This window comes from Eptatretus burgeri, chromosome 17 (genome assembly GCF_056783735.1).
Source record: "Eptatretus burgeri isolate ZD-2024b chromosome 17, Ebu_testis_v1, whole genome shotgun sequence".
In the NCBI taxonomy this organism is placed as follows: domain Eukaryota; kingdom Metazoa; phylum Chordata; class Myxini; order Myxiniformes; family Myxinidae; genus Eptatretus; species Eptatretus burgeri.
In genome coordinates, this window is record NC_140977.1 from 29,588,827 (window position 1) to 29,614,960 (window position 26,134).

Sequence of the window (26,134 nt, forward strand, 5' to 3'; positions counted from 1 at the left end):
TCGTATCTGGCGTAATTTTGAAGTTATAACAAAAAGTCAAATTAAAATGGCAGCCACATTTAAAGTCAAGATGGCAGCCACTCGGGGACACGGATTTTTGGGGTCTTTTTTTTTTTTAAGATCACGAGGGATAGTAGTATCCCTGTGCAAAGTTTCATGCTTTCTGCACAAACTGAAAGATTCTGGTGCTGAGCCGCTGTACTACAGGTCTTTATGGAGTAACAATTTAAAAACTACATTTTGCCCTCACTTAAGACAAATTGAAACTGCCACCTGCTGTTGCACAACAACTTTGCGGTTGGTGATATAAGTGGCTCAGAGCTTTTGCTCAGAGTGAAACCAGGAGTGCAACACACACAATGAACCTTTTTTAAGTCCATGAAGTAATTTAAATTGATATGTTAACGTAAACTTTTCCCATCACTGGGGACGGGTACTATTGCTCATATACTGTAATTTTAACTTTAAAACCAATTAAAGAATCATTTTCATTATCCTGTAAGTGAAACAAATGTGGTCCCAAACATTTCCTTCTGAATACCATTACATTATTGTACATGGGCAGAAATGAGTTTCAGATTGAACAAATCAAGCTCACCTGGTTTATCAGGGTACAATGGTTAGGGATCAGGCTTAATGGTTAGGGATGCGGGCTTGGGATCCCAGGGTCCTGAGTTTAAATCCAGCTCAGCTGTTGAATTAATACCAGGTGGGGCTAACTCAGTCTGTCATCCTTCTGAGGTCGGCAAAATGAGTGCCAGCTTGCCGGTATACTGTCAGAGTGGCGACCCATCCAGGATTGTGCCAAATAGCCAAGGAGACTGCTTCGGCAGCACCAACGCTCTGCACAGAGTATGGTCCCAATGGATGGATGGAATAAGAGTGAAGCGATTTACCTGCTTTCGAGCCTTAGCTAGCTCGGCCTGACGGTGCTGCAAATCCAATCGATAACTCGTGGCTGCAGAAATGGTCTCTCGAGCTTCGTGCACAAGCTCCGGCTCCATCACGAGATGCTCCATCTGCATGGCCCCTGGTAAAGTCATGTCTGCAATCGCCTGGTTAGACAGCTCAGAGTGATGACAGCTCCAGACCGTAAGAAAAGGCAGCTTGAACTGACTGCCCCAAACCACTGAACTTCCTACTTTGCCAGGGCTTATCAGCAACTTTTCAATGGTGCATGAAGTCCGTTGGGCAGAGCGAGAGGAGGAGCAATACAAAAGGAACGTTTCCATTTTCAACACTACAGCATTAGGATTAACTTTAAAATAAATTAACTTATCTCCGATCATTATTTACACCAGTGAAGGTGGACGGAGGACATGTTTTCACCCGTCTGTCTGTTTGTCTGTGAGCATAATATCTCCAAAAGTTATGGATGTATTGGACAAAAATTGGTGGATAGGTCGGGTGTGTGACAAGGACGAATTGATTCGATTTTGGTGAAGATCTGATCCAGATTCTATAATTTTAAAAAAGATTTTTCATATTTGTGAGATAGGTCAAAAAATTATATATCGCAGGACATTTGAAAAAGTGGTGGACTGATGATGACAAAACTTGGTGGATGAGTTGGATAGGTGACAAGAACAAGCCGATTAGATTTTGGTTCAGATCTAGATTCAGATCCAGCCTATCAATGGGATATAAAATGTAAACTGTTCAGCCTGGCAGAGGTATGCGCTGTACCGAGTGGCTGTTGTAGCTTATTTTGACTTCACCGACTGCTGTTTCCAATCAGATTCAGGTTGCCTTGCCGTGAATCAACTTTGCAATTTGCACTCTGGAGAGAATAAACTTTTATTGGAGGAAATTAGGAACGAATGAAGAGTACAAAAAAAGGTTGTTAACATTGTGATGACACATGACAGCACACAATGCTTGCCCAAATTTTCATTGTGCCATAACCAATGTGAGAATACTTGAAAATTGTTGCGCATTGCAGACACGAGAAAACGTTTGACCTTAATTAGACGTCACATCATAAATGTATAGCATGTGGAAAATGCAGTTACTATCAGCGAAGTCAAAATAGGGTCTGTACAATTAAGCTATGACGTGTGCCCCTGGTACCAGGCCCTCCACGCCTTGGGAATTATGCCACGGTCACAGGAAATGTGTTTATGCATGTTGAAGTAATGATAAGGATTGTGGTTGGCATGGTTTGTTTTACTTCCTGTTTCTGCATTTTCACTTGGTCAAGCAAATCTTACAGTCTTGTTTGCAAACAAGCATAAAGGAGGCAAATTGAAGGATGATAAAACCATATTCTACGGCAAAAGGAGAAACCCTCCCCCAACTCCACCCCTTATCCCCCTCCTCTCATAGCCACTTTGAAACCCAAAGATTTGCATTCTACAACTTCAGTTGAAGCTTTGAAAATGGCATAAAGAGGAGAATTCTGGTTCAATATAGCATCGTTCCAAGCATGGTACGCAGTCGTCAGAGGAGGAAAAGTAGAAAGGAAGTAAACCCATCCAAATGCGAAAAAAACAACAACAAAAAGTGAAGGAAAGCAGTGGATTAGTTAAGGACTACAGGAAATAAAATCCCTTCCAGATGTCGTTCCCCCTTCAAACAAAACTAAATTTTGTATGGAATTTGATGAAAATTTAATGATTATCTCACATCCCATGAAAAATGCTTTGGAGAGACATGTCAGGATCCTCAAGAGCCCGAGAAGGAAAGCGGGTTATACCACACAATCAACTTTGGATAAAGACTGAACAGGAATTCAGTACTCATTCAGTTCCCCACTGAACAAACATTAGGAAATAAACTTCAACATTTTGTTCAGAACTGCCATTAGCATCAAAGGTGTACCACGAACATGAAATATTACTTTTGCACATCTTAACTCAATTTGGCCCTGGATGTGGGAGAGCAGTTTACTTCTCGGGTGCTCATGTAGTCACGTAAAGTTGCAAATAGCTGGACAAATCCAAAGTGCCATGGTCAAGCAAAACTTCATATGAAAGTGATGAAAGCATGCAGCACCCCGAAACTTTACCCCAGTGATGAAACAGATTTACCTGGATTGGGGAGGGAGGCAGGATTGGAGTGGGACTCCATAGTATAATGCAGGTTTCTGAGCAAGATATCAACAGTGAAAGAAAAACCCATATCTGTAGAACAGAATTTAAATGGACCAATGGAGGAGCAAATTGCCCCTTTCAAATTTAACAGGAAAAAAAAACTAGCAGAGAAAGAGAGAGTTGGGGAAAATTACAACAAACCCAATTTACACTCTCAAACTTGTTCCTTGAGCATGAACACGCAGCCATTTAGTGATTACGAAAGAAAGCAAAATGCTCACGCTTCTGATGAAAGCAAAATGACCATATCACGCCACCATTATCTGGGCAGTGTCAGCTCGGCCCACATCCGGCTGGAGAAAACGTTACAGAGTTTCATGGATCGGATCAGGAAAGTAAATGGAGACGCATTTGGCCAAGAGGGGGGAACTCATAATTAGGGAAGAAAATAAAATTATCAGTCAATGTGCTGCAAGACATGGTCAAGCTTGTAATTATGCAGGCAGCTGGAGTTGGGTCACAGAGATTTTGCAATGGTCCAGTGTACGAATCGCAGCTCAGCATGCCATCTTCGATACATCTTCAGGGACTGGCACAGGCCAGTGGACGCTCTCTCTCTTCTTGTAATTCACATTCCACGCACAAGACCTGTTAGTCCAGTTCAATGTTGGTATCCAGCGACTCGGTCTCGCTGTATTCTTCATCGCCTCCAATGAGGCTGTTCAGAAGGTTACCTGCAAATGAGAGAAACAAATAAATAAATAAATCAAGGACAGACAGCAAAACAGACGTTGAGCTGGGTGTAGCTCACTTTAGAACGAGCTGCTCATCTCCATTTAAAGATTAAAATAATGCCAGGTATACACTATACAGGAGTGTACAAGCACATGATGAGAATTTAAATGGCTAGTTTACTGTCAGAAAGAAGTCCTTCCTCAACACGGCCCGTGTTATTTTCTTTCAACGCAATTCAAGGCCATTATTGTACGCCAGCGGACGTTTCAATTTGTAATTATTTTTATCCATTGGCTTTCCTTTCTTTTGTACATGTCCAATTTTTTTGCATTTCAGACCAAAAAAAGTCATTGAATATAGTCTTACATCTGATCCATCAGCTTTTCTTCTTATCCCTTTTAAATATCCCAGATCAAAGGCTACATTTGCTGTTTAAGGCTACAAAGCCTGGGTCAAAGGCTACAACTGTTTAAGGTCAAAGGCTACAAGGTAAGCCATTTGCTGTTTCAAACCATGAAACAGCAAAGTGATTACCTTGAGTAGCCTTTCATGGTTGCTTTATGCAGCTTTGTCCAGCTGGAGGAGTATGGGGGTCGACAATTTATTTATATAATCCTAGCCACCACGGTTAATTGATTAGGTGATAGCAAAATGGTTATTCCCTCCATTCACAGGTGAGAGATTGAGAGATGTGAGTGGGTCTTTATGATATATAAATATATATATATATATATATATATATATATATATATATATATATATATATATATATATATATATATATATATATATATATATATATATATATATATATATATATATAGATATCATAATTGGCAATTCCTTACCTATGATGCCACCATAGGGATCTGTATGTTTTGGAGGTACACCAAAGAATAGCTGGCCTATACGGTCCAAGTACTGTCAAAGAAACACATCAAGACCAAGGGTAAGATTCAATTACCATCTCATTTATGATTTTTCTGAGACATATGATCTAGAGAAAGAAACACGAAACACAGGTTGGTTGAGAGATGGCTTAAATGGAAAATTACCTCAAGGTATACGGGGTCTCGTTTGAGGGAAATTTGATAAAGTTCACAAAGCACCGTGAAGACAGCCAGCTTACCACTGCAACACAGGAACGATAGAACATGCATCAGTAAACCATGCAAAAGCACATCATGTTGGTGGCAAATCTCAAACACTTTTGGATAACTGAGACCCAAAACTATTTTCATTCTCGCTGGTCCCAAACAATAGAACCAAGGAGTATGGGGAGAGTAATGTTAAGGCCCAGTCACACCTTGACGTTTTAGCCAGCTTATGCCGATTTTTGGAAAATTTGTCTAAAACGCTGGTACACGTCGAATACGTTATGGGTAAGTTTTGATAACATTGAGAGCATGCTGAAAAACACTGCCATACGTCGTTGTACGCTGGCTTTAAACGCTGTACTTTTCGGTTGTCCTCAAATTTTCCATGCTTGAAATTTTAAGACTTATGCCAGCGTATGACTCACACGTTCCGCATAACGCTGGCCATTAGTTGTAGGCACGTCACGCGATCGTTGACACACGTTACTTGTGAGTTACTCATAAGTCGAAACACATCGAGGTAAAGTTTAGCGTACCCGAAACTTATTTCTAACCTATGAGTAACGTGTTGTACTCACGTTAAGCGATCGGTGACACAGTTCGACACACGTTACTTGTAAGTTGCTCATAAGTCGAAACACATCAAGGTAATGGTTAGCGTCAGTGTTCCAGAATTCCTGTTTTTTTTTTTGTTTTGTTTTTTTTTCTATCTTCCTTTGGTATGATGGTGATTTTGACACTTCGATTTCTAGTGCGGTTATAATATAATATAACTAATAGGCTGCCGCTCAACGATTTAAATCATAACCGCACTGTACACTGAACACCGTCATACAGAAGAAAAAAAAAAAAACCGGGAGTCTGGAACACTGACGCTAACAATTACCTTGACGTGTTTCGACTTATGAGCACCTCACAAGTAACGTGTGTCGATGTGTGTCAACGATCGCATATCGTGCGTACAACTTATTCCCATCGCATGCGGAGCGTGTGTCATACGGCAAATACGTCGTAAAATTTTCAACATGTTCAAAATTACAAGACGTACTCCACTTACTACGACGTATGATAGCGTACTTTAGCGTTCTATTCACGTATACCAAACTTACCCATACCGTATTCGACGTGCGCCAGCGTTTTAGATGCATTTTTCAGAGGTCGGCTGGCAAGATCGCCAATATGTGACTGCGTTGTTGACACTTCCATTTCTGCGCGGTTATGATTTGAATCGTTGTGCGGCAGCCATTTTCATAACCTACGCCACGTCATCGTCGGCGATGCGTGCAGCGCGCTATGCATAAGTTAGACTATCGTTGGGCATAGATTGTGAAGGCCGACAACAAGTTCAGCATTCGTTGGTAGTAGTTATCTATAACACAACGAAACGTTCTGTGTCTGTTACTAATACGTTATGCATAAGACCAAGTCGTTATGAATACGTCCGAATCTTTAAAAAAAAAACATCAAAAGTTCAACGTAAGCCAGCGTTTTACATACATTTTAATACGTTGCCATTGCTGGCTAAAACGTCAAGGTGTGACTGGGCCTTTACATATAATGCCCTCCATAAGCATTGGAACAGTGAAGTCAAATTTGTTATATTATTGCTATATACTCAAGAAATTTCAATTTGAGATAAAAAGATGAATACGAGGCAAGAATACAGAAAGTCAGCTTTTATTTCTTGGTATTTCTATGCATATGTTTTACCATTGTGAAACAATAGCAATTTTTTTATGTACAGTCCTCCCATATTAGGTAAGCATAAGTATTGGAACAAATGACTGACAGGCATTTGTTGCTCACATACTTCATTGTTCACACACATTGATCGTTCACACATAAAAGAGCTGTGAATATCTAGTCTTGATATCAGCCTTTGCTTTTGCCTTGGGAGTCTGCCTTTGGAGCTAGCAGGCAAAATCCAAAATGAAGACCAGAGAACTGTCTATGAAAGAAAAGCAAGCAATTGGAAGCTGAAAAAAACAGAATAATTCAATTGGAACAGCAGCACAAAAATTGGGCACAGCAAATACAACAATTTGGAATATATTGAAAAAGAAAGAAACCACTAGTGTACTTAGCAAGAGACAATGGCCAGGTCGGCCAAGGAAACAACTGCAGTTGATGATGAAAAACCCGAAAACAACCGTCAGTGACATCACCCACAACTTCCAGAGTGCAGGGGTGAAAGTATCACAATCTACCATTCATATAAGACTTCAGTAGAGTTCTGGAACAAAGTTTCATGGACAGATGAGACCAAGATAAACCTTTATGAAAGTGATTGAAATGCAAAAGTGTGAAAAAAGGAAGGAACTGCATTTGATCCAAAACAGATGACCTCATCTGTGAAGCATGGTGGAGGTAGTGTCATGGCTTGGGTTTGCATGCATACCTTGAGAACTGGCTCACTCATCTTTGTTGATGATATAACTGATCTTAGCAGCAGAATAAATTTTTGAAGTGTACAGAAACATTTTGGCTGACTATGTACAAGAAAATGCCTCCAAATTCATAGGGTAGCGCTTCTCACCATGCAGCAAGACAACTTAGAAAAAAAAAAAATATATATATATATATATATATATATATATATATATATATATATATATATATATATATATATCTGTGTATACACATATACAGACGTATATATTGTTACGGTTGTGGAAATTCGCAAACCACCATTCAGGTCCCGTAGGTGAGATATCTCTGTAAGTACATGTGTCGTTAGCCCAAACCCATTGTACAGAGGGAATTTATGTGATCCATCCGGGCTGCGATGCTTTGAGTGAGCCATTTTTTCTGTTCGATCTTTTATTTCAAACAAACGGCATCTCAACAACCACGTCATCCCCACCACAGCGCCAACCATGCCACCTCCACCATCTACGCTACCACATCTTCGCCACTCGCCATTCAGTAGGCCCTGTGCGGTTACGATCTCCGGGAACAAACAAAAACCAACAACTATGCTCGGGGGTTTTCCCACCTGTTTCTCCCGTCGAAATTCTCCGCGCTCGGTGTGGAGGAGGGGCGAAGCAGGGGTCAAAGGTCATGTAAAGGAGGGGTCTGATTTTGGGGGAATAATTCCCTGGCTCTGAGCCAAGACTGACGGCCCCGGCCCCCGCACGGCGTGGGGTGGAGGAGCAAGAGGTCACGCCCCCCTTCGAGAGGCTTCTCCAAGAAGCTCGAAGGGAAGCGGGGCCGAAAATGGGGCGGAGCGAAGGGCGGCGCCCCGCGCTACAAAAGGCGGACAGGACGGACCTTGAGGAGTGGTTGGTCGAGGGTTGGTCTTCATGTTGGTCTTCTGGTTCGAGTCGCGAGCTTGTTGTTCCTGCCTTGCTTCTTTGATCCGTGCGCGAGCGCGGAAAACAGCACCGAACACACCCCGTCCGTTTCCCCAAAACCCCGTCCGTACCGTCGAGCGGACCACACGAGCGACACGAGGCACGAGCTCGCGGACCACGCCGGAGGGGCTCGGAGTTGCGGTCGCAAAAGGAGGACTCGACGCGATCAGGGAAGTCGCACTTCCATTTTCTTTTGGGGTTTGGTGTAAATGTCTGTGGGTGACGCCGTCTGTCAAGTAGTATTGTTTTAAGTGTTGCCGTGTGCTCGCGTATTCGGTCGTAGCTCTGCATTGTTGTTGTTGTTTTAAATTGATATATGTGCTTTTCTGATTTTGTTGGCTGTATATGTGTGCTCTGTGTCTGTGTGAATAAAGTGCTTGTGTGAACTTGTTCCCCGTTTCGCTGCGTCCTTCCCTTTGTTGAATCTCCATCTTGCTTCACGTAAAGGGTTCGTAGTGGACTTAATACGCCCGATAAGTAATCGGAACTGTGGAGGCCGACAATAACACCGCTCGGTTATCCCTATAGTACGGAACGGACCGCTTAAGCGGCCCGTGTCCGGAGTCGACCTGCGGCGAGGTGCGATCGCCCGATTTACCATCCGCGTGGGTACTTAGGTAGGTCGAGTTTGGCGAACAACCCTATCCCACGCGGGTGGCCGATTGGCACAATCGTGGTAAGGCCGAAAGGCCCACCCGTGACTAGCTCCCGGTGTTAGTCCGAGAGGGTCACGACAGAATTGTCCGTCCGGTGGGCGACGTGCCGCGATTCGAGTCACGTGGCCGATCGCACGCTGGCGGGCGCGAATTCGCAACAATATATATCTTCTTCTTCTTCTTTCGGCTGCTCCCGTTAGGGGTTGCCACAGCAGATCATCCGCATGATCTGCATAGTGACTTGGCACATGTTTTACGCCGGATGCCCTTCCTGACGCAACCCTGGTCGCCTCTTACGACACAGGGATATGGTACACCTATTTTAACCGGGGTATACACCAGCCCAGTACACTGGTACTCATTTCGCCGACCTCAGAAGGATGACAGGCTGAGTCAACCCCCTGGTGTATTAAATCAGTGTCCCAACGGGGCTTGAACTCAGGACCTTTTGGATCCCAAGCCACTGCCCTAACCACTGCACCAACACCAGGCATATGTATATGTATATATATATATATATATATATATATATATATATATATATATATATATATATATATATATATATATATATATATATATACATATACATATACATATACATATACATATACATATACATATACATATACATATACATATACATATACACATACATATACATATACATATACATATATATATATATATATATATATATATATATATATATATATATATATATATATATATATATATATATATATACATATACACATAGTGTTGAGGCTCGTATAACAGCAAACACACAGAACGTATAACAAGAGGAGCAGGAGAAAAGAGGGGGGGGGGAAGCGAAGCACAAAACAGTGGGAAACAGAGACATTAGATCTGTGGAAGGGAGAGGGACGGGGCAGGGTACACAGGGTATACAAGATGGACACGACAGCGACTTTCAGGAAGTAAAGCAGGGAATTTGAAGGAGGTGGGTTAGGGGTGGATTAACAGGGGTAGAAAACATCGTGGTTTTGGATGGGGGAAGATATGAGATGGTGGTGAACAGCTGTTTTGAAGAACTGGAGGGAAGAGTGGGATTAAAGAGAGTGGAGGAGTTTGTTCCAAAGGCAGGAAAAAAAAAGATGAATGAAAGAATGAAGGTGAGCAGTGATTCTTGATTTCGGTAGTTTTACTAGCAAGGGGTTGCTGGCAGACCTTGAGCGCCCTGCGGAGATATGGAGGGAACAGATCGCAGACAGAGGCAGTGGAGGGGGGGGGGTGTTGGGGGGTGAGGGGTGAGGCTGGAGAGGGGATGGTAGAAGACAGAAAGACCACTGACCTGTCTGCGGTGAGAGAGTGAGACCCCCAAAGACTCAGTTTCATTGCGGGAGATACCAATGATCCTACAAGCCTTGGTTTCCACAGTGTGAAGCCGAGAAAGATGAGAGGCGGGAGCACCAGCCCAGTGGGGAGAACAGTACTCCATCAGGCTGCATAGAAAAGCTTTGTATGTGGTCAGGAGCTCAGGTGTGCAAAGGAAGAACTTTGCACGACGGAGGATGCCCAGTCGGCAACTGGCTTTGGAGGCTGGCCTGGAAATTTGGCTTTCCCAGGAAAGATCATCGCAGACAGTGAGGTCCAAAAGCTTGAATGAAAGGACTTGTTCAAGAGGATTATTGAGAAAATAGATGGGGGGGGGGTGGGCGGGGGTTCCAGACGGTCTTTTTGGACAGACATGGTGAGGGTGTGAGATTTGTCAGGATTGAAAGACATATTCCAAGTGTTTGACCAACTTGTGATTTTATCCAGATCTGCAGAGAGTGAAGAGGCTGCTGCTTGCCGATCTGAGGGATGACAGATGGCACAGCAGAGGGTGCAGTCATCAGCAAAGAGATAAAGGATGAATGGCCTAAAACACATTTCCAATGCAACGAAGGAGCTCATCAAGGGAGGGGGGGAGGGGGGGACGTGGAAGGTTTTAGACAGGCCAAGTCAATCTCCTGATTTAAATCCAATGGAGCATGCATTCACTTGGTGAGGAGGAGACTAAAGTGAGAAAACCCCCAAAACAAACAACTAAAAATGGCTGCAGTCAAGGCTTGGCAAAGCATCTCAAAGGAGGATACCAATGTGTGGTGATGTCAGTGGGTCACAGGCTCAAAGCAGTAATTGCATGCAAGCAATTGGGAACCAAATTATAACTATTATACCACTTTAATTTACTTTTAGTGATTATTTTGGAATACTTATGCTTACCTAAAATGGGGGGACTAAACATCAAAAGTGCTATTGTTCTACAATGGTAAAACGTATATGCATAGGAATACCAAGAAATAAAAGCTGATCTGTACTCTTGCCTCATATTCATATTTTTATCTCAAATCCAAATTTCTTGAGTATAAAGCAATAATAACAAATTCTAATTCACTGTTCCAATACTAATGGAGGGCACTGTATAATGATGTCACTCCAATCTTGGTGTTTCATCCACAACCATGTCGAAGTATTTTCATTTTTCTCTATGAGAGAGGTTTCTTTGGAGATTCAGCAACGATGTACGAATTGCTATTATGTGAGGCATGGATTAATTTAAATTTTGGCAAAATATTATGATGACAACATTGGGTTAAAGCGATGCTGGTGGCCGAATAATGAGGTCAATGGACTGGTCTCCCAGAAATTGTGGGTTCAAATCCAGCTGTCGGCAGCAGTACAAATCACTAAGATTCTCTCTATAGAGATAGATCTGGAAATCGAGCTCGCCTCAGAAGAATTAGCACATCATTATCAGTCAATAACAAGCCAGTTAGTTGACCTACTCATGACTTTCAGGGAGGGGTAATCTGCCTGCCTTGCCTGATTTACATGTGGTGCCAGTTCCACACCTTGTAATTGACTCAATGAGCTCAAGGCAACTAAAAAATGTAGCCTTATAAAAGCAGTGCTATCAAAAAAGTTCCCACACATACTTGTTAGAAATAAACGAAAATAACCAAACGACATGAAAAAGGACCAGGCTCAAGATGAAACGGGGTTCATCAAAACACAATGATCACTCAAAAGAAGTACAACATCAAAGTAGACATACTGACCCATCAATAGCCAAAAGCAGGAACCAAAGAAAGTTTAGCAGCGGTTGGACAAAAGGTGGACCACTGTCAATGGATGGATGTTTCTTCGTGTATGTATAGAAGACCATCGTCGCCATGTTTTTGTCCTTCAGGCAAAGGAATCTGGATTGAGACAAAAATTTGAATATTGCACAAGGCAAGTTACTGAGAAACACTGCATCACATCCCAGCACAGGAATCCAACGTGCTTGTTTGCCCCAGCCACCTGTGTCCAAAGTTTCATGACCTGAATTACCTGTATTTATACTAAAAAATTTCCAAACTGTTCTTGCTTCCACTAATCTTCTTAAATTATTAAGTACACGTTCTGTATAAAAAAATGAAATAAATCACCATCTTGAATCAGTTAAAGCTCACTTTGTCTCCATCTTGAGGATTTTTCCACGTGTTGGTCGAATCTTCCGCTTCAACCTCATTAAAGCCAAGTTTTCCAAACCAGATTCGTCATGGTTTTTAGTTATATCTTTGTCCCTGTGATGTTATTATATCCCATCCAATTTTTTTTGTGTTAAATCGTACCTTGTTTGTGCTGTCTTTGTCAAATTCGTTTTCGTGTTATTCAGACCTACTTAAGTCGCTCCTCGAAGAGCAAAGTCTGTGAAAATTGTCCTTCTTGTCTCTGTATTCCTCGTTTTGCTTCTTTCTTCTCAAATATTTTACTTTTACATCCTAAACCTTATCCAATTTCCCGACCTTTCTTCAAAAAGACAATTTTTTCACTCCGCAGTGATCTCATTCTACTTTAATTTCCTTCTGTCTCTACTTTCTGTTCTCCATTCCTTTCCCCCCTTTCTGAATATCTACAAACTGAATTTTCATTGAACGCTTGTAGCAAGGTATTACGTACACATTTAGAACACGGGGGACCAAAAATGAAAGTCATATGAAATTAACAAATTGATCAAATTGATCAGTGTTCATTCAGGTCATAAATATATATGCACATAAACTTAACCATAGAAATACATGTTGTGATGAGCCAAACTAACATCTTAGGATTAAAAGTGCAGATTTCCTAAAAACGTTACGTACTTCCTAACGACCTTTGATGTTCTGTATGCTGAACACAAACTGGCCTTTGGTATTGATTTTTTATATCATAGGGCCATCTTGGTAAACTTATTCTATTTTTATAAAATCAAGCTTGTAGCTACCAGTAATTTTGTAGCAGCTTGGTAAATGCAATTTGTTACGTACTTCCTAACATTTTTGCCCCAATCATGGAAGTGAACCTAAAAACTGGTATGGAGTAATGATCCATGTTGAAACTTGCCATTTTAAATCATCACTTTATGCAGAAGTAAATTGCTATTTAAGATGTTCTATCACATGCATTTCAAATTTCTGGAATAAGATTTTGTAAGCTTCACTATGACTGGGGGAAATTTTGCAAAATCTGAGATTTTACACATGTGAAGGTGCCAAGATATGCAGAAGGTCATAAGAAATGTACTGTTTCAAGGAATTGTTCTATTCTTATGTATAGTGATATATATCAAACAAAAAATGCATTTTCAACCATTTTAGACAACATATACAATCATACATGTAACCCATTTCTAAAAAATGAGCTATAAAAATGGAAAAAATAGCCAGTGTTTGGATAAAAAAAACATGCTTTGTAAGCAACTATATCCATAGGACCCAAAGCAAAGTATACATTTTCTGAAAGCACAGACACTTGGACATTATATAACATTAAGATTGTTTATCTTATCAAAACTGGGTTCAATTTCTAAGCTTTCTCCTCATTTATGACCACGGTGTACACAAGACCATGCTCCAAGCCTGAATATAAACGCTTCTTCCTTTTAAAGTGCTTCACTTTCCTTATTTCTCTATCAGGAGTACTCCACATGATCTTTTCTTCAACACAAAATTCCTGTTTTGCTTCTTCACAAAGATTATTTTCCAAAACTGTCGGCCAAGCAATTTTTCCACCAACTCTCCTCCTGCACATACAGAACCTCCTTTCTCCATGTATTGAACAATTGTTACCTCCCATTCTATGATCTTCATCTGCGTTTGTTCATTAGATCTTCATTCTATGATCTTCATCTTCGACATCATGTCTCCTCTTTCCACTTACAACCACACTCCACCCCTCAAAGTTTCATGTTCCCCCTTTCTGTATCCATCCTCACTGTACCTCCACACCCCACATGCTCAAACCTTCGCCCGCACCCCACACACCCCAAAGCTTCGCCCGCACCCCACACGCCCAAAGCTTCGCCCGCACCCCACGCGCCCAAACCTTCGCCCGCACCCCACGCGCCCAAACCTTCGCCCGCACCCCATGTGCCCAAAGCTTCGCCCGCACCCCACGCGCCCAAAGCTTCGCCCGCACCCCACGCGCCCAAAGCTTCGCCCGCACCCCACGCGCCCAAACCTTCGCCCGCACCCAAACCTTCACCCCGCACCCCACGCGCCCAAACCTTCGCCCGCACACCACACGCCCAAACCTTCGCCCGCACACCACGTGCCCAAACCTTCGCCCGCACACCACGTGCCCAAACCTTCGCCCGCACCCCACGCGCCCAAACCTTCGCCCTCATCCTGCCCCGCAAAACCTCCCCACCCCATACCGTCATGCACCCTCCCAACCCCTCCTCACCATCCCGAGCTATGGGGACCTCAAACATCTGAGTTCCCCACACCAACCTGATGGATCTCTCAATCCAAGTTGCTCCTGATAAACCAAACATCATCTATTTAACAGAATTCTTCCCACCACAGCATGTCCCCAACTCGTTAGTGTCTATCCCTGGTTATAATCGCATCCAATTTGATAAGCCTGAACCCAGTCCCGGCAGTGGAGTTGCACTTTACATGAAGAACTTAATTTCTCTCTGCCCTTGTACTCATCTTTTACCTCCCAATTCCCAGGAGTCCTTCTGGCTGCAACTTCCCCTCCATTCACCTCTTGTTGGTCTGTATTTGTACCATCCTCCAAATGGTGACGACTCCATTTACATCTCTTTTAGACAACATGGACAAACTTTTAACCACGAATCCCAATTCTCTCCTACTCGTATGTAGTGATTTCAATTGTCACCATGCAAATTGGCTGGGTGTTGGTACCTCTCTCACCAGCCATGGCACTTCAGCAAAGGACTTCTGTGACTCCATGGGACTGACACATTGTGAATTTTCCAACCTGGATTGCTCCCAATGGCAAATCCTCCCTTCTGGAATTGATGACAAACTTCCCTGCAAAAGTATCCTGCTCTTCCTCTGCTCTAATTCATTCATATGATCATGCAGTTGTGAGAATCAACATCTCTCTGCAATCTCTCTCTGAGAATCAACAATCAACATCAGCTCACATGTCCTAAAAACATGATTTGCTGCTCTTTCACATTCTCTCTCTGCCCTTTTCAATCTATCATTTGAACCAAGTCATCTTCTATCTGCTTGGAAATCCGCAAACATCAATGCATGACATGAAAAGGTGCAAAAACTGATCCCCTTAAGTGCAGACCTATTAGCATCTCATCATCAGCAAGGTCATGTAATCCTTCATCACAGTTGATATGAAATCCTTCCTCTTCTCAAACAACCTCATCTCATCACTAATTTGGTTTCAGACCAGGTCACTCTACCTTTGGCATGCTGCTTCTACTCACCCAACAATGGATTGAGGCCCCCAATGTCAGACATGAGATCAGGGCAGTCTCTCTCGACATATCTCTCGCTTTTGATACAGTCTGACATCCCGCCTTGCTCTCCAAACTCTCTGCATTTGGAATCCAAGGCCAACTCCACATATGGCTTACTGACCTCCTCCACTCTCATATCCAACATATCACTCTCAAAGGAATCCTTTAATCTCATCTACCTGTTAAGGTCAGAGTGTTACAAACCAGTGTTCTGGGTCCAGTCCTTCTGACATTTCTTGAAATGTCAGCTTCTCCTTGCTTTCCACCAGAGTGAGCATCTCTCAATCAACACTGTTTATTTCAACCAAGTAGATTCATATTATTTATACAAATCAGAGCTGACGCTTGCAGTACTGCACTTGTTACTAACCTCCGTCCTGACACTGCTTGTTTGCTACAACTCAGTTTCAAGTTCTTAAGGTAATTTTCTTTCCAAGACACAAACCTGCCCATTTTGTCACTCTTACCATCTGTCACTCTTCCCGAAGGATGGCACATGTTGTGCGTGATGATATTCTGAAGCTGCGAAGGACGAGTGTGATAGTTTATAGACTAAACAGCTTCAAGATGCAAACATTAGTACTGATCTAAACCAAGTAATATTAATGCTTTTCGATACTGACTTACTAATTTGCTAATTATAGATAACTTTTCCTTTGATTGAAGCTAAACTTACTGGCCTGTTCCTCTCCTTTTTCTTTTCTTTAAAATGGTGCAACAATTACTATCTTCAGGTAACTCTCTCATCCTAATAGAGTTATTAATTATATATATTAACACCGTACGGTAGTCATTCATTTATTTTTAATCGACGTCCTTTGCTACCCTTGGATGCAAGCTATCCAGTCCTTAAGTTTTTAACTACTCTCAAGTTTCCACTTTACTATAAACATACTCTTTTTGCCCATTGCTTTAGTTTGATTCTCACTCTTTCCTCTGTCAATGTCGATGCAAAACACTCCTTCGAAAATCCCTGCTCTGTAGTTTCATTAAGCAGGGCAATTTAAACATTTTTTTTTAAATTCGAGAATCATAAATAAGTCCCATACACTAAAAATTATATCTGTTAGGAACCTAATTTTGTGTAAATGTAGCCTACTGCTACAGAAAGTCATGACACGATCCACAGTTGATTACCTTAAATGAAGTGCTGAAAGTGTCCACCACAATGTTGCAGGAACACATTCAGTCTTCGCAGCATGCTCTCTGACACAGAGTGCAGCATTTCTTGGGGAATATTGCTGATTGTATCACTGATTATTGCTTGTAATTCACCAAAGAGTGCGTGGATTTGTAGCATACACTATATCCTTGAAATATCCCCACAAAAAATAAATCGGGGGATCGAGTTGGCCATGAAGGGTTCGATACTACACGGTCACCAAAGAGTAGCCCAAGTTCGTTCATGCTGCATCACGAAGTGTGACTCGTGACACCATCTTGCTGAAACGATCCTGGGTTGATTTAATCTTAAACTGCCAATAAACTCATGGATTATGTTGATGAGTTTCCTGTTTCCAAGAAGAAAATTGGGCCAATAATTATTTGCCGACTTACAGCACACCAAACACCAATTTACACGGAATGCAATGGCCTTTCATGCAATACATAAGGTTGTTCACTTCGCCATAAACGGGTGTTTTGTGAATTTACATGCCCAGGAAGATGAAACCATGCTTCGTCTGTAAAAAAACGTAACATTCAAAACATTATCTTGTTCTCTTACCATGCTCTGGAGCCACTCAATGTCGGCTACATGTTTCTATCTGCCTCTAGTAACTGATGCACTGCATAAATTTTGTAGGGATAAAGTTTGAGTGTCTTGACTGCCTTCCTTGCACTGGAATATGAACAGTGAGTTAGTTGTGCTTAATGTCTGAGATTTATTCGGGCTTCCTTCCATTCTTTCCCATGCTTCATCCACTTTCTCTGGTGTAAGAACACTTGGCTGGCACATGTGCTTTTTAACTTTCACGCAGCCTGTTTCTCTGAACTGTTTCACCAGTTTCCATACAACCACATGTTAAATGCAATTTGACATTTCCTAAAGGATGCATTCTTGATGTGATGTTAGACAAGAAATATGCATTGTTCCTGTGAGCACCATGGCGTGACTAAGTGAAAACCATTAAATGTCACTGCCGGGTCACGTGATGTGATACCTGATAACTCTGAGGATCATGTAATGTCTTTTTGTAACATGAGGCTAAATTTACGCAAAATATTAGGTTCCTAACTGATATAGTTTTTAGTCTGTGGGAATTATTAAGGGTTCTCTCATATAAAAACAAAAATAATAAAATAAATCACCCTGTACTATCCCTTATAAGCCCATCACATGGCTTGAGCTCATTTTCCCCAAGCAAATACGAAAGAAAGCCTTGTTGTTCTACTCCTATCTTCAACATCTGCTTTTCTTCCCAATGCAACACCAAGTCAAAGTTTTCATGGGAAGTGTAAGGAATACTCACTGCAGTACAGCTTGGGCAACAAACATGTCCACCTCGCCAGGGTAGCCACGTCGCATGGAGTGCTCCACTAACATGAGCGCGCATGCCTCACCATCATCCGCATGCAAGAAATGGTACCGAGATTCACTGTAGTTCTGCTCTGGTTTGGGAATGGATGGAATGGAACGAATCAGGAGGGAAAGTGGAGATGCACAAGACCAAAAGGTAACTGAATATAATTGCAACATTAAGAACAATACCAAATCACAATTAACTGTACTTACAGCTCTCTGAATGGAGTGTTGAGAATGCAATTGTATTTGAAAATCAAAAGAAGACATAATGTACACAGAGTTTTAATGAAGCTTAAACTTTATAGGTCATGGCCTGAACACCAACCTTGAAGGCAGTTGCAGGCATGTATAGCAAACATAAAATTGGGGGGGGGGGGGGGGGAACACGACAATACACTGTACAAATATTTAAAAGCACACAACTTGTTCGACTAGATGGTGGAGTGGTAATGCACACATCTTTGAGCTGTATAGTCTGTGTTTGATTACTGAGCCAACGATAAACTATCACTATGGTACTTTGCAGGCAAGGCCTTGCATCGCAAAGTGTGCTGTCCTTCGGAGGTATTCCAAACTGGCTGTCCTGTCTGCTAGCATTAGAAGGTGCACATTAAATATCCCCGAGTCAATTTTGTGAAGAGTGGGTGAGTTATCACCAGCATCCTGAAAAAAACGCCAAAAACACACATTTCCTGCCCAAATCATTTTCGGTCAAATGTTAGGCTTGACCAACCGGTTCAGGACAGACTTGGGTCAAACCCTATATTACAGGTGTGCTTAGATTTAGAAGAATCATTTTAGGAAATGGGAAAAGGGAGAAAAAGGAAAGTAATTAAGGAGGAGAAAAGAGGGGAGGGTAGGGTAGGGTAGGGTAGGGAAGAAGAAGAGGTCAGTGAAGAGACATCGAGTGAATACATGGCAAGAATGAATCAACTCACCTCTCCAGAGTGTGCATGCAAAACGCTGATGCAACCGGGGGTGCCCGTGCTTGCACGAAGCTCCACAGCACCACTTCAAAGCACGTGTAGCGAAGGTTGTCCGTTCAGGAGAGCTTGAGTCCACAAGAGCAAACAGTCGGGCCAACCGCTCTGCCATGGATGACAAAGTCACGTCACGGCATTGCCCGTAGAACAGCCTTTCACAATTTGGCAAAGCCAATGATTGCTAAGCCAAAATTCCATGCCAAACATTATACTTATCACATCACAAAATTGGAGTAAGATTTTGTTTAAAAACAGGTATCAAAGCTCTTGGAAGAGCAGCTCACAATTATCCTATTATTTGAAATACTAGAAGGACCCACTCCCATAGGGAGCAGCCAGGGGGATGTTATTATTCCAATTCAAACGTGAAATTCAAACTATCTCTCACTGTGTAATTCAAAGCACCACACTGCACTGGAAAACGTGGGGACAGGAATACTGTAGTGTAAAGGACGGGGACTTGTATTACGCTCCCCCACCTGGAGGCCGCGCTACACGATACACATTTATATAAAGAACTTGCATCCCTCCCCCGACTCCCCCACCCCCAAGACCAACGGCAAAGATAGCGAAATGGAAGACCAAGAAGGAACCAAAAGAAGTAAAGAGGAAAGATGGAGTCATCAGGAGGAACCTCAATAGGTTTCAGCCACTACTCCCCTACCCTCAAACCCATCCAGGCACAGCCAAGTGGGCCTTACAGAAAGATTTCTGCAAGAATTCACTTCTCCTTAAAGTGATAGATAGCAAAAGAGGAATAGAGAGAAAAAGAGATGAAAGAGGAGGAAAAGAGATGAAAGAGAAAAAACAAAACAAAATAAAAACACCCCCATACACTAACTGGGGTCATGCTGTTCCAATGCAGCAAGTCTGGATGTAATCGGCCCAAAACTGGAGGAGGAGTAGCGTGACAAACAAACAAACACACATCAGTTTGTGAATTATAGTAAGGATAGTACTGAGAAAGGATGATCTTTTATTCAATTGTCTGAATCGCTCTGTTCAAAATCACTCAATGAGGAAATAAATGCGGAAGCAAAACGGATGAACAATTGGCATAATATTTATAGAAATCCAGGGAATTGTCTGGAATGTCTTTAGTGCTGGAGCATGGTGTATTTACGGATATATTCGGACAATCTGTTGCATTATGCACCTCCGCAAATCTATTGCCGACAACCAACTACAACTGCTGTATGCTAAAGCACAAGAGTGTACAAGACAGGTAGCCACGTAGATACAGGTCTTGGTGTGTCATCTCATAATCAATAACATACTTACCTATTCTTTCTTCTGAAACTTCAGCATTTGAACTCTCCAATGATTCCAATACCAACATACAAAGGTCTGCTGCACTGTTTTGCTAAAAAAAACAAATGCAAACACGGCAAACTTTCATGAGTTGCATACGTACAAAAGTGGAAGCATTTAGAAATATTAAACTAGTCATATAAATTAATGACAAATACCGTTCAATCACATGATCGGTGACGACGAAGACAACCCACCTGGTTGTGCTTGAAAAACTCCAACGCTCCATGGAAGACAAGTTCACATGCGTCTGAATGCTTGCCTTGAGCTGCATACCTTCAGTGCAAACAGGTAAAACAAACATAAATTAATGGTTAATGTAACCTGCTGGGATTATTACTTAAATAATACATGGAAATATTATTCACATTCCAGAGAGTGAATCCAACAATTGCGACAAATATACTGACAACTCAACTGGTACCAGCAAAAGGGAATATTTACCCAGGATATTATTGTGTTAATGTTCGTATTATATGGTGATTGTGTGTGTGTGTGTGTGTGTGTGTGTGTGTGTGTGTGTGTGTGTGTGTGTGTGTGTGTGTGTGTGTGTGTGTGTGTGTGTGTGTGTGTGTGTGTGTGTGTGTGTGTGTGTGTGTGTGTGTGTGTGTGTGTGTGTGTGTGTGTACATATACAGTGGGGAGAACAAGTATTTGATACACTGCCGATTTTGCAGGTTTTCCCACTGACAAAGCACGTAGAGGTCTGTAATTTTTATCATCGGTACACTTCAACTGTGAAAGATGGAATCTAAAACAAAAATCCTGAAAATCACATTGTATGATTTTTAAATAATTAATTTGCATTTTATTGCATGAAATAAGTATTTGATCACCTACCAACCAGTAAGAATTCTGGCTCTCACAGACCTGTTAGTTTTGTCTTGAAGAAGCCCATTCTCCACTCTTGTCTTGTCCCATTCTCCACTCATTACCTGTATTAACTGCACCTGTTTGAACTCGTTATCTGCATAAAAGACAGCTGTCCACACTCAATCAATCAGACTCCAACCTCTCCACAATGGGCAAGACCAGAGAGCTGTCTCAGGACATCAGGGACAAAATTGTAGACTTGCACAAGGCTGGGATGGGCTACGGGACAATAGGCAAGCAGATTGGTGAGAAGGCAACAACTGTTGGCGCAATTGAGAAAATGGAAGAAGTTCAAGATAAGTCAATCTCCCTCGGTCTGGGGCTCCATGCAAGATCTCACCTCGTGGAGCCTCAATGATCATGAGAAAGGTGAGGGATCAGCCCAGAACTACACGGCAGGACCTGGTCAATGACCTGAAGAGAGCTGGGACCACAGTATCAAAGAAAACCATAAGTAACACACTACGCCATCATGGATTAAAATCCTGCAGCACACGCAAGGTCCCTCTGCTCAAGCCAGTGCATGTCCAGGCCCGTCTGAAGTTTGCCAATGACCATCTGGATGATCCAGAGGAGGAATGGGAGAAGGTCATGTGGTCTGATGAGACCAAAATAGAGCTTTTTGGTTTAAACTCCACTCGCCATGTTTGGAGGAAGAAGAAGGATGAGTACAACCCCAATACAAGAACACCATCTCAACCGTGAAGCATGGAGGTGGAAACATCATTCTTTGGGGATGCTTTTCTGCAAAGGGGTCTGCATACAGGACGACTGCACTGTATTGAGGGGAGGATGGATGGGGCCATGTATCGCGAGATCTTGGCCAACAACCTCCTTCCCTCAACAAGAGCATTGAAGATGGGGCGTGGCTGGGTCTTCCAGCATGACAACGACCCGAAACACACAGCCAGGGCAACTAAGGAGTGGCTCCGTAAGAAGCATCTCAAGGTCCTGGAGTGGCTGAGCCAGTCTCCAGACCTGAACCCAATAGAAAATCTTTGGAGGGAGCTGAAAGTCTGTGTTGCCCAGCGACAGCCCCGAAACCTGAAGGATCTGGAGAAGATCTGTATGGAGGAGTGGGCCAAAATCTCTGCTGCAGTCTGTGCAAACCTGGTTAAGAACTATAGGAAATGTCTGATCTCTGTAATTGCAAACAAAGGTTTCTGTACCAAATATTAAGTTCTGTTTTTCTGATGTATCAAATACTTGTTTCATGCAATAAAATGCAAATTAATTATTTAAAAATCATACAAAGTGATTTTCAGAATTTTTGTTTTAGATTCCGTCTTTCACAGTTGAAGTGTACCTATGATAAAAATTAGACCTCTACGTGCCTTGTAAGTGGGAAAACCTGCAAAATCGGCAGTGTATCAAATACTTGTTCTCCCCACTGTATATACAGTAAAACCCTCTTAATTGGCGGCCTTTTTAACCGTGAAATCGGCTAATCCGCGGGTCCACCATGGACCCCAAAATTTAAACATGAAATAATTGTATTTTTTGGGTGGAATGTGGGTCTTTGATCTCAACCACGGTCTGAACCATTGTACAAGTGTGAATGCGTGGATGTTGGTGTAAAACACACAATGGCTTGTCAAATCATTGACAAATGTCCGCGAACCGCCGACACCTGCTATAATCCGCGGTTTAAGCCCTTAATCTGCCGTTTAACCCAACAATTGAGTTCTTTTTGACACGCAGTGAGCGAATCTGAGGGCATAGTGGCGTGCGCCTGTAATCCGGCTACTCGGAGGCTTGAGTTGGAGGATCGCTTGAGGACGGGAGCTCTGCAGTGGGCCGCGCTATGAGAGGGTGTAGAGCAGCCTGGAATCATGGCGAAACCCAATCCTTATCCCTGTGTCGTAATAGGCGACCAGGGTTGCGTCAGGAAAGGCATTCGGCATAAAACCTACACCAAATCAGTATGCGGATCATAACGGATGATCCGCTGTGGCGACCCCTAACGAGAGCAGCCGAAAGACGAACAACAACAACAACACAGTGAGCGAATCTGAGGTGGCGGGGTGTCATAAACTCGCTCTCACCTCTTGTGTGTAAAACCTCAGGCCAAATCCATCTCAATCATAACCTTAGACGACTTACTACAGACCACACATTGATTATCCGCGATTCTACGACCATTCTACAGCTTTCTTCAGCCTTTTCAAACATCGAAGCTAGCTTCTTCTTCATCTCCCTCAGACATTGCTGTGACGTCAACGGTCAACATGCCGGGGGAAAATTGGAAGCACACATCCAGAACTGTTTCCGAAAAACTTTTGTTAGTGGACAGGATTGTTTCTAGATTCTGGGAAGGAGAGTAAAGCTAAGATATCCAGAGAAACTGGGGTACAAGAGAGTACCTTGAGAGGATGGGTGAAGAAGGAGGCCAACCTTCGCTCCTTCGTGCAGGACCTCGACGAGGAGAGCGGGCTGAGCCGCAAGAGAGCCAGGAAGGCTCAGGATCCAGCGTTGGACAAGGCTGTCTTCGACTGGTTCACTTGTACTCCCTATCCGCGGTCCGTTGGTACAAGATTATATTTTATTAATATTATTCACGGTTTTCTTAATATTATTGACGGACCCGCGGATCGTCTAAACCGCGGATTTTTATTTTATGGACCCCAACGGCCGCGATTTAAAAGAGTTTTACTGTATATCAAAAAAACACATAAAATATCTGCACAGTACGAAGACCATAAAATTATGAACATTTTAAATTGATAGTTTTAGGTTCTGTACATATTTACTACAGCCTTAGGATCATAATATATTCATATTCCAATGGATAGCGATTTTTGCAGATTACCTGATGCATCAGTTCAGGGTGGGCCAGAGGCCTTTTTGCATAGATATAAAAGATTCCCCATCAGGATAGAACTGGCTGAGGCTTGCCTTTTTCACTACAGAGCAAACTCTCCACTGCACTACCAAGGGCATTTTAGGAGATAAAGCTAATTCACCAAAACATAAGCACAAACACAGCAAACCAACATGTATCCCTTGGTAAGTCCTTGTTCAGGCATGGCCAGGACTACAAATGCTCAATCACATCGACTTAACTGATCCTCATCCTTGTGATGTCCCAACAAGGATGAACCCATAGCCTTGCTTGGAAAATTTGTTGGGTCACTGTGTTTGTGCTGGTAAAACTGCCCTGGCAGTCCAGCTGAGGGGCGACTCTGCAGTCCAAAAGTAGGCCTCTGCCTGTTTTAAATTGGGAGGTATTCATACTACATAGGCATATCTAATATATAAAGAGGAGAGTTTTTTGTGTGTGTTGGTTTGTTAATTTATGCATTCAGACCCTTAGTGGGGCAGATAACAGCAATTTTTGAGAGTAATCGTGCAAATGATGATACAAGCATCAAATTTGGCACATTTGTTCTCCAGGGGATTCTAATAAAATCTGCCTGATTGGCCATTTGAAAATCAAAATAAAAAAAAAAAAAAAACAAAGGTCAGGATCACGAATCATTGTTGGATGCTGGCTGAGATTGGTGAATGTTTCAGAAACATCATCACAGATGTTCCAAGTCTACCATGCAGTTTTCTTCCCTTTACCGCGGAAGGCAGACATGACGTCACATCCAGTGAACGCATAGAAGTATGGGATCCCTCTTGCTTTCTCAGGCCCTATTGCAGAAACCACCTCATGGACTGGAATCCATCGCGCCTTGGCTCCTTGGCCAAAGGCAATCCACATGTTCTCAAGACCTAGTTCCTGTAAGGATGGCAGTACAGATATTGCTATAACTAGTATGTCCGTGTCATTAGCCTTAATGATAATGGACTTGCTACCATCCGTAGTTGCATCCCTGGCGTGTACAAATATTCGAGTGTCAGCTTCTTCATGACAACATGGAGACACAGCATCCAGTGACTTCCTTGTGCTGCTAATGGAATCTTCTCCTTTTGTGACAATGACTGTGCTTGTCGTCTGTGCTTCACACATCTTTTCCGCAAGGAAGTGAAACAGCTCAGTCTTGTTGCTGTCATCTCGAAGAAAGCTTCTCCAGTTACTTGGGGTCTTACTGGTTCCTGTCACTCTTCTTCTGATTCCTTGCCCCCTTTTCGACCTTGCCTCGGACTTCAGACTTGACTTCTTGTACACATCAAACACTACGTCCACCCTCTCGTACCTGGCACCATAGGATTCCACCTTTGGGATGATGTCTTCTCTCGCATAGTCATCAAATATCTTTGAAGTGCGTGGAGGTAGGGCATTGATAAGTGCTGAACCATCAATGATGACTGCATCTCCCCTTGGTTCTCTGTCTGGGATGTTCACTTGCGCTTCAAGAATTTCAGCCGGCTGTGACTTCAAATTTTTTTGAAGTTTTTTTTTTTTCTTCAAATTTTCCAAAATTTGGTTTTTCAAAAGGCCAATCAAGCAGATTTGATCAGAAAGTCCTACAGAACAGAAATGCCAAATTTGATGCTTGTATCATAATTTGCACTATTTTTCTACTATCGACTACACTACCTGGAGGAACCGGTACAACCAAACTTTGTATGGTCTCCTCTTTCATCCAGAGGAAGGTCAATAACTATGTTTGGACAAAAATTAAAATAAATAAAAAATCAGATAATTTGCCTTCAGGCCTCGATCAGATCTCATGCTAATACACTGCCTGCGTTTCTTTTCCGGAAACAATAGAGTTATGTTTTGTGAAGATAGTATGTTGAGGTTGCAGTGATTTGCTGTCAACACAAATTTAATCATTATGGAGTTTACATGTAAGCCTGTTATGAAAAACATTTCCGCTTTGTTTGTATTCAAGTCCGTGTGTAGAGGTGCCTCG

General features: G+C 42.4%; 3 protein-coding genes across 3 annotated transcripts in view; all 3 read right to left on the bottom strand.

The window, feature by feature from the left end:
* CRLF3 (cytokine receptor like factor 3) overlaps positions 1-1,911 on the bottom strand; it is a 40,692-nt gene extending 38,781 nt beyond the window's left edge. The window contains exon 1 of the mRNA XM_085862907.1: positions 897-1,911. Coding sequence (XP_085719033.1) covers positions 897-1,289 — 393 coding nt within the window. The 5' untranslated portion in view covers positions 1,290-1,911. The remainder of the gene's footprint in view (positions 1-896) is intronic.
* Positions 1,912-2,585: 674 nt separating this feature from the next.
* The window catches only part of GET4 (guided entry of tail-anchored proteins factor 4), a 31,430-nt gene continuing 7,881 nt past the window's right edge, over positions 2,586-26,134 (bottom strand). The window contains exons 2-9 of the mRNA XM_085862908.1: positions 20,655-20,733; positions 20,428-20,509; positions 19,102-19,251; positions 18,111-18,249; positions 11,942-12,082; positions 4,823-4,898; positions 4,616-4,688; positions 2,586-3,766 (exon numbers count right to left, since the gene is read on the bottom strand). Coding sequence (XP_085719034.1) covers positions 3,684-3,766; positions 4,616-4,688; positions 4,823-4,898; positions 11,942-12,082; positions 18,111-18,249; positions 19,102-19,251; positions 20,428-20,509; positions 20,655-20,733 — 823 coding nt within the window. The 3' untranslated portion in view covers positions 2,586-3,683. The remainder of the gene's footprint in view (positions 3,767-4,615; positions 4,689-4,822; positions 4,899-11,941; positions 12,083-18,110; positions 18,250-19,101; positions 19,252-20,427; positions 20,510-20,654; positions 20,734-26,134) is intronic.
* The window catches only part of LOC147009650 (uncharacterized), a gene marked incomplete at its 5' end in the record, with an annotated part of 9,401 nt that continues 4,046 nt past the window's right edge, over positions 20,780-26,134 (bottom strand). The window contains one exon of the mRNA XM_085862961.1: positions 20,780-21,082. Coding sequence (XP_085719087.1) covers positions 20,930-21,082 — 153 coding nt within the window. The remainder of the gene's footprint in view (positions 21,083-26,134) is intronic.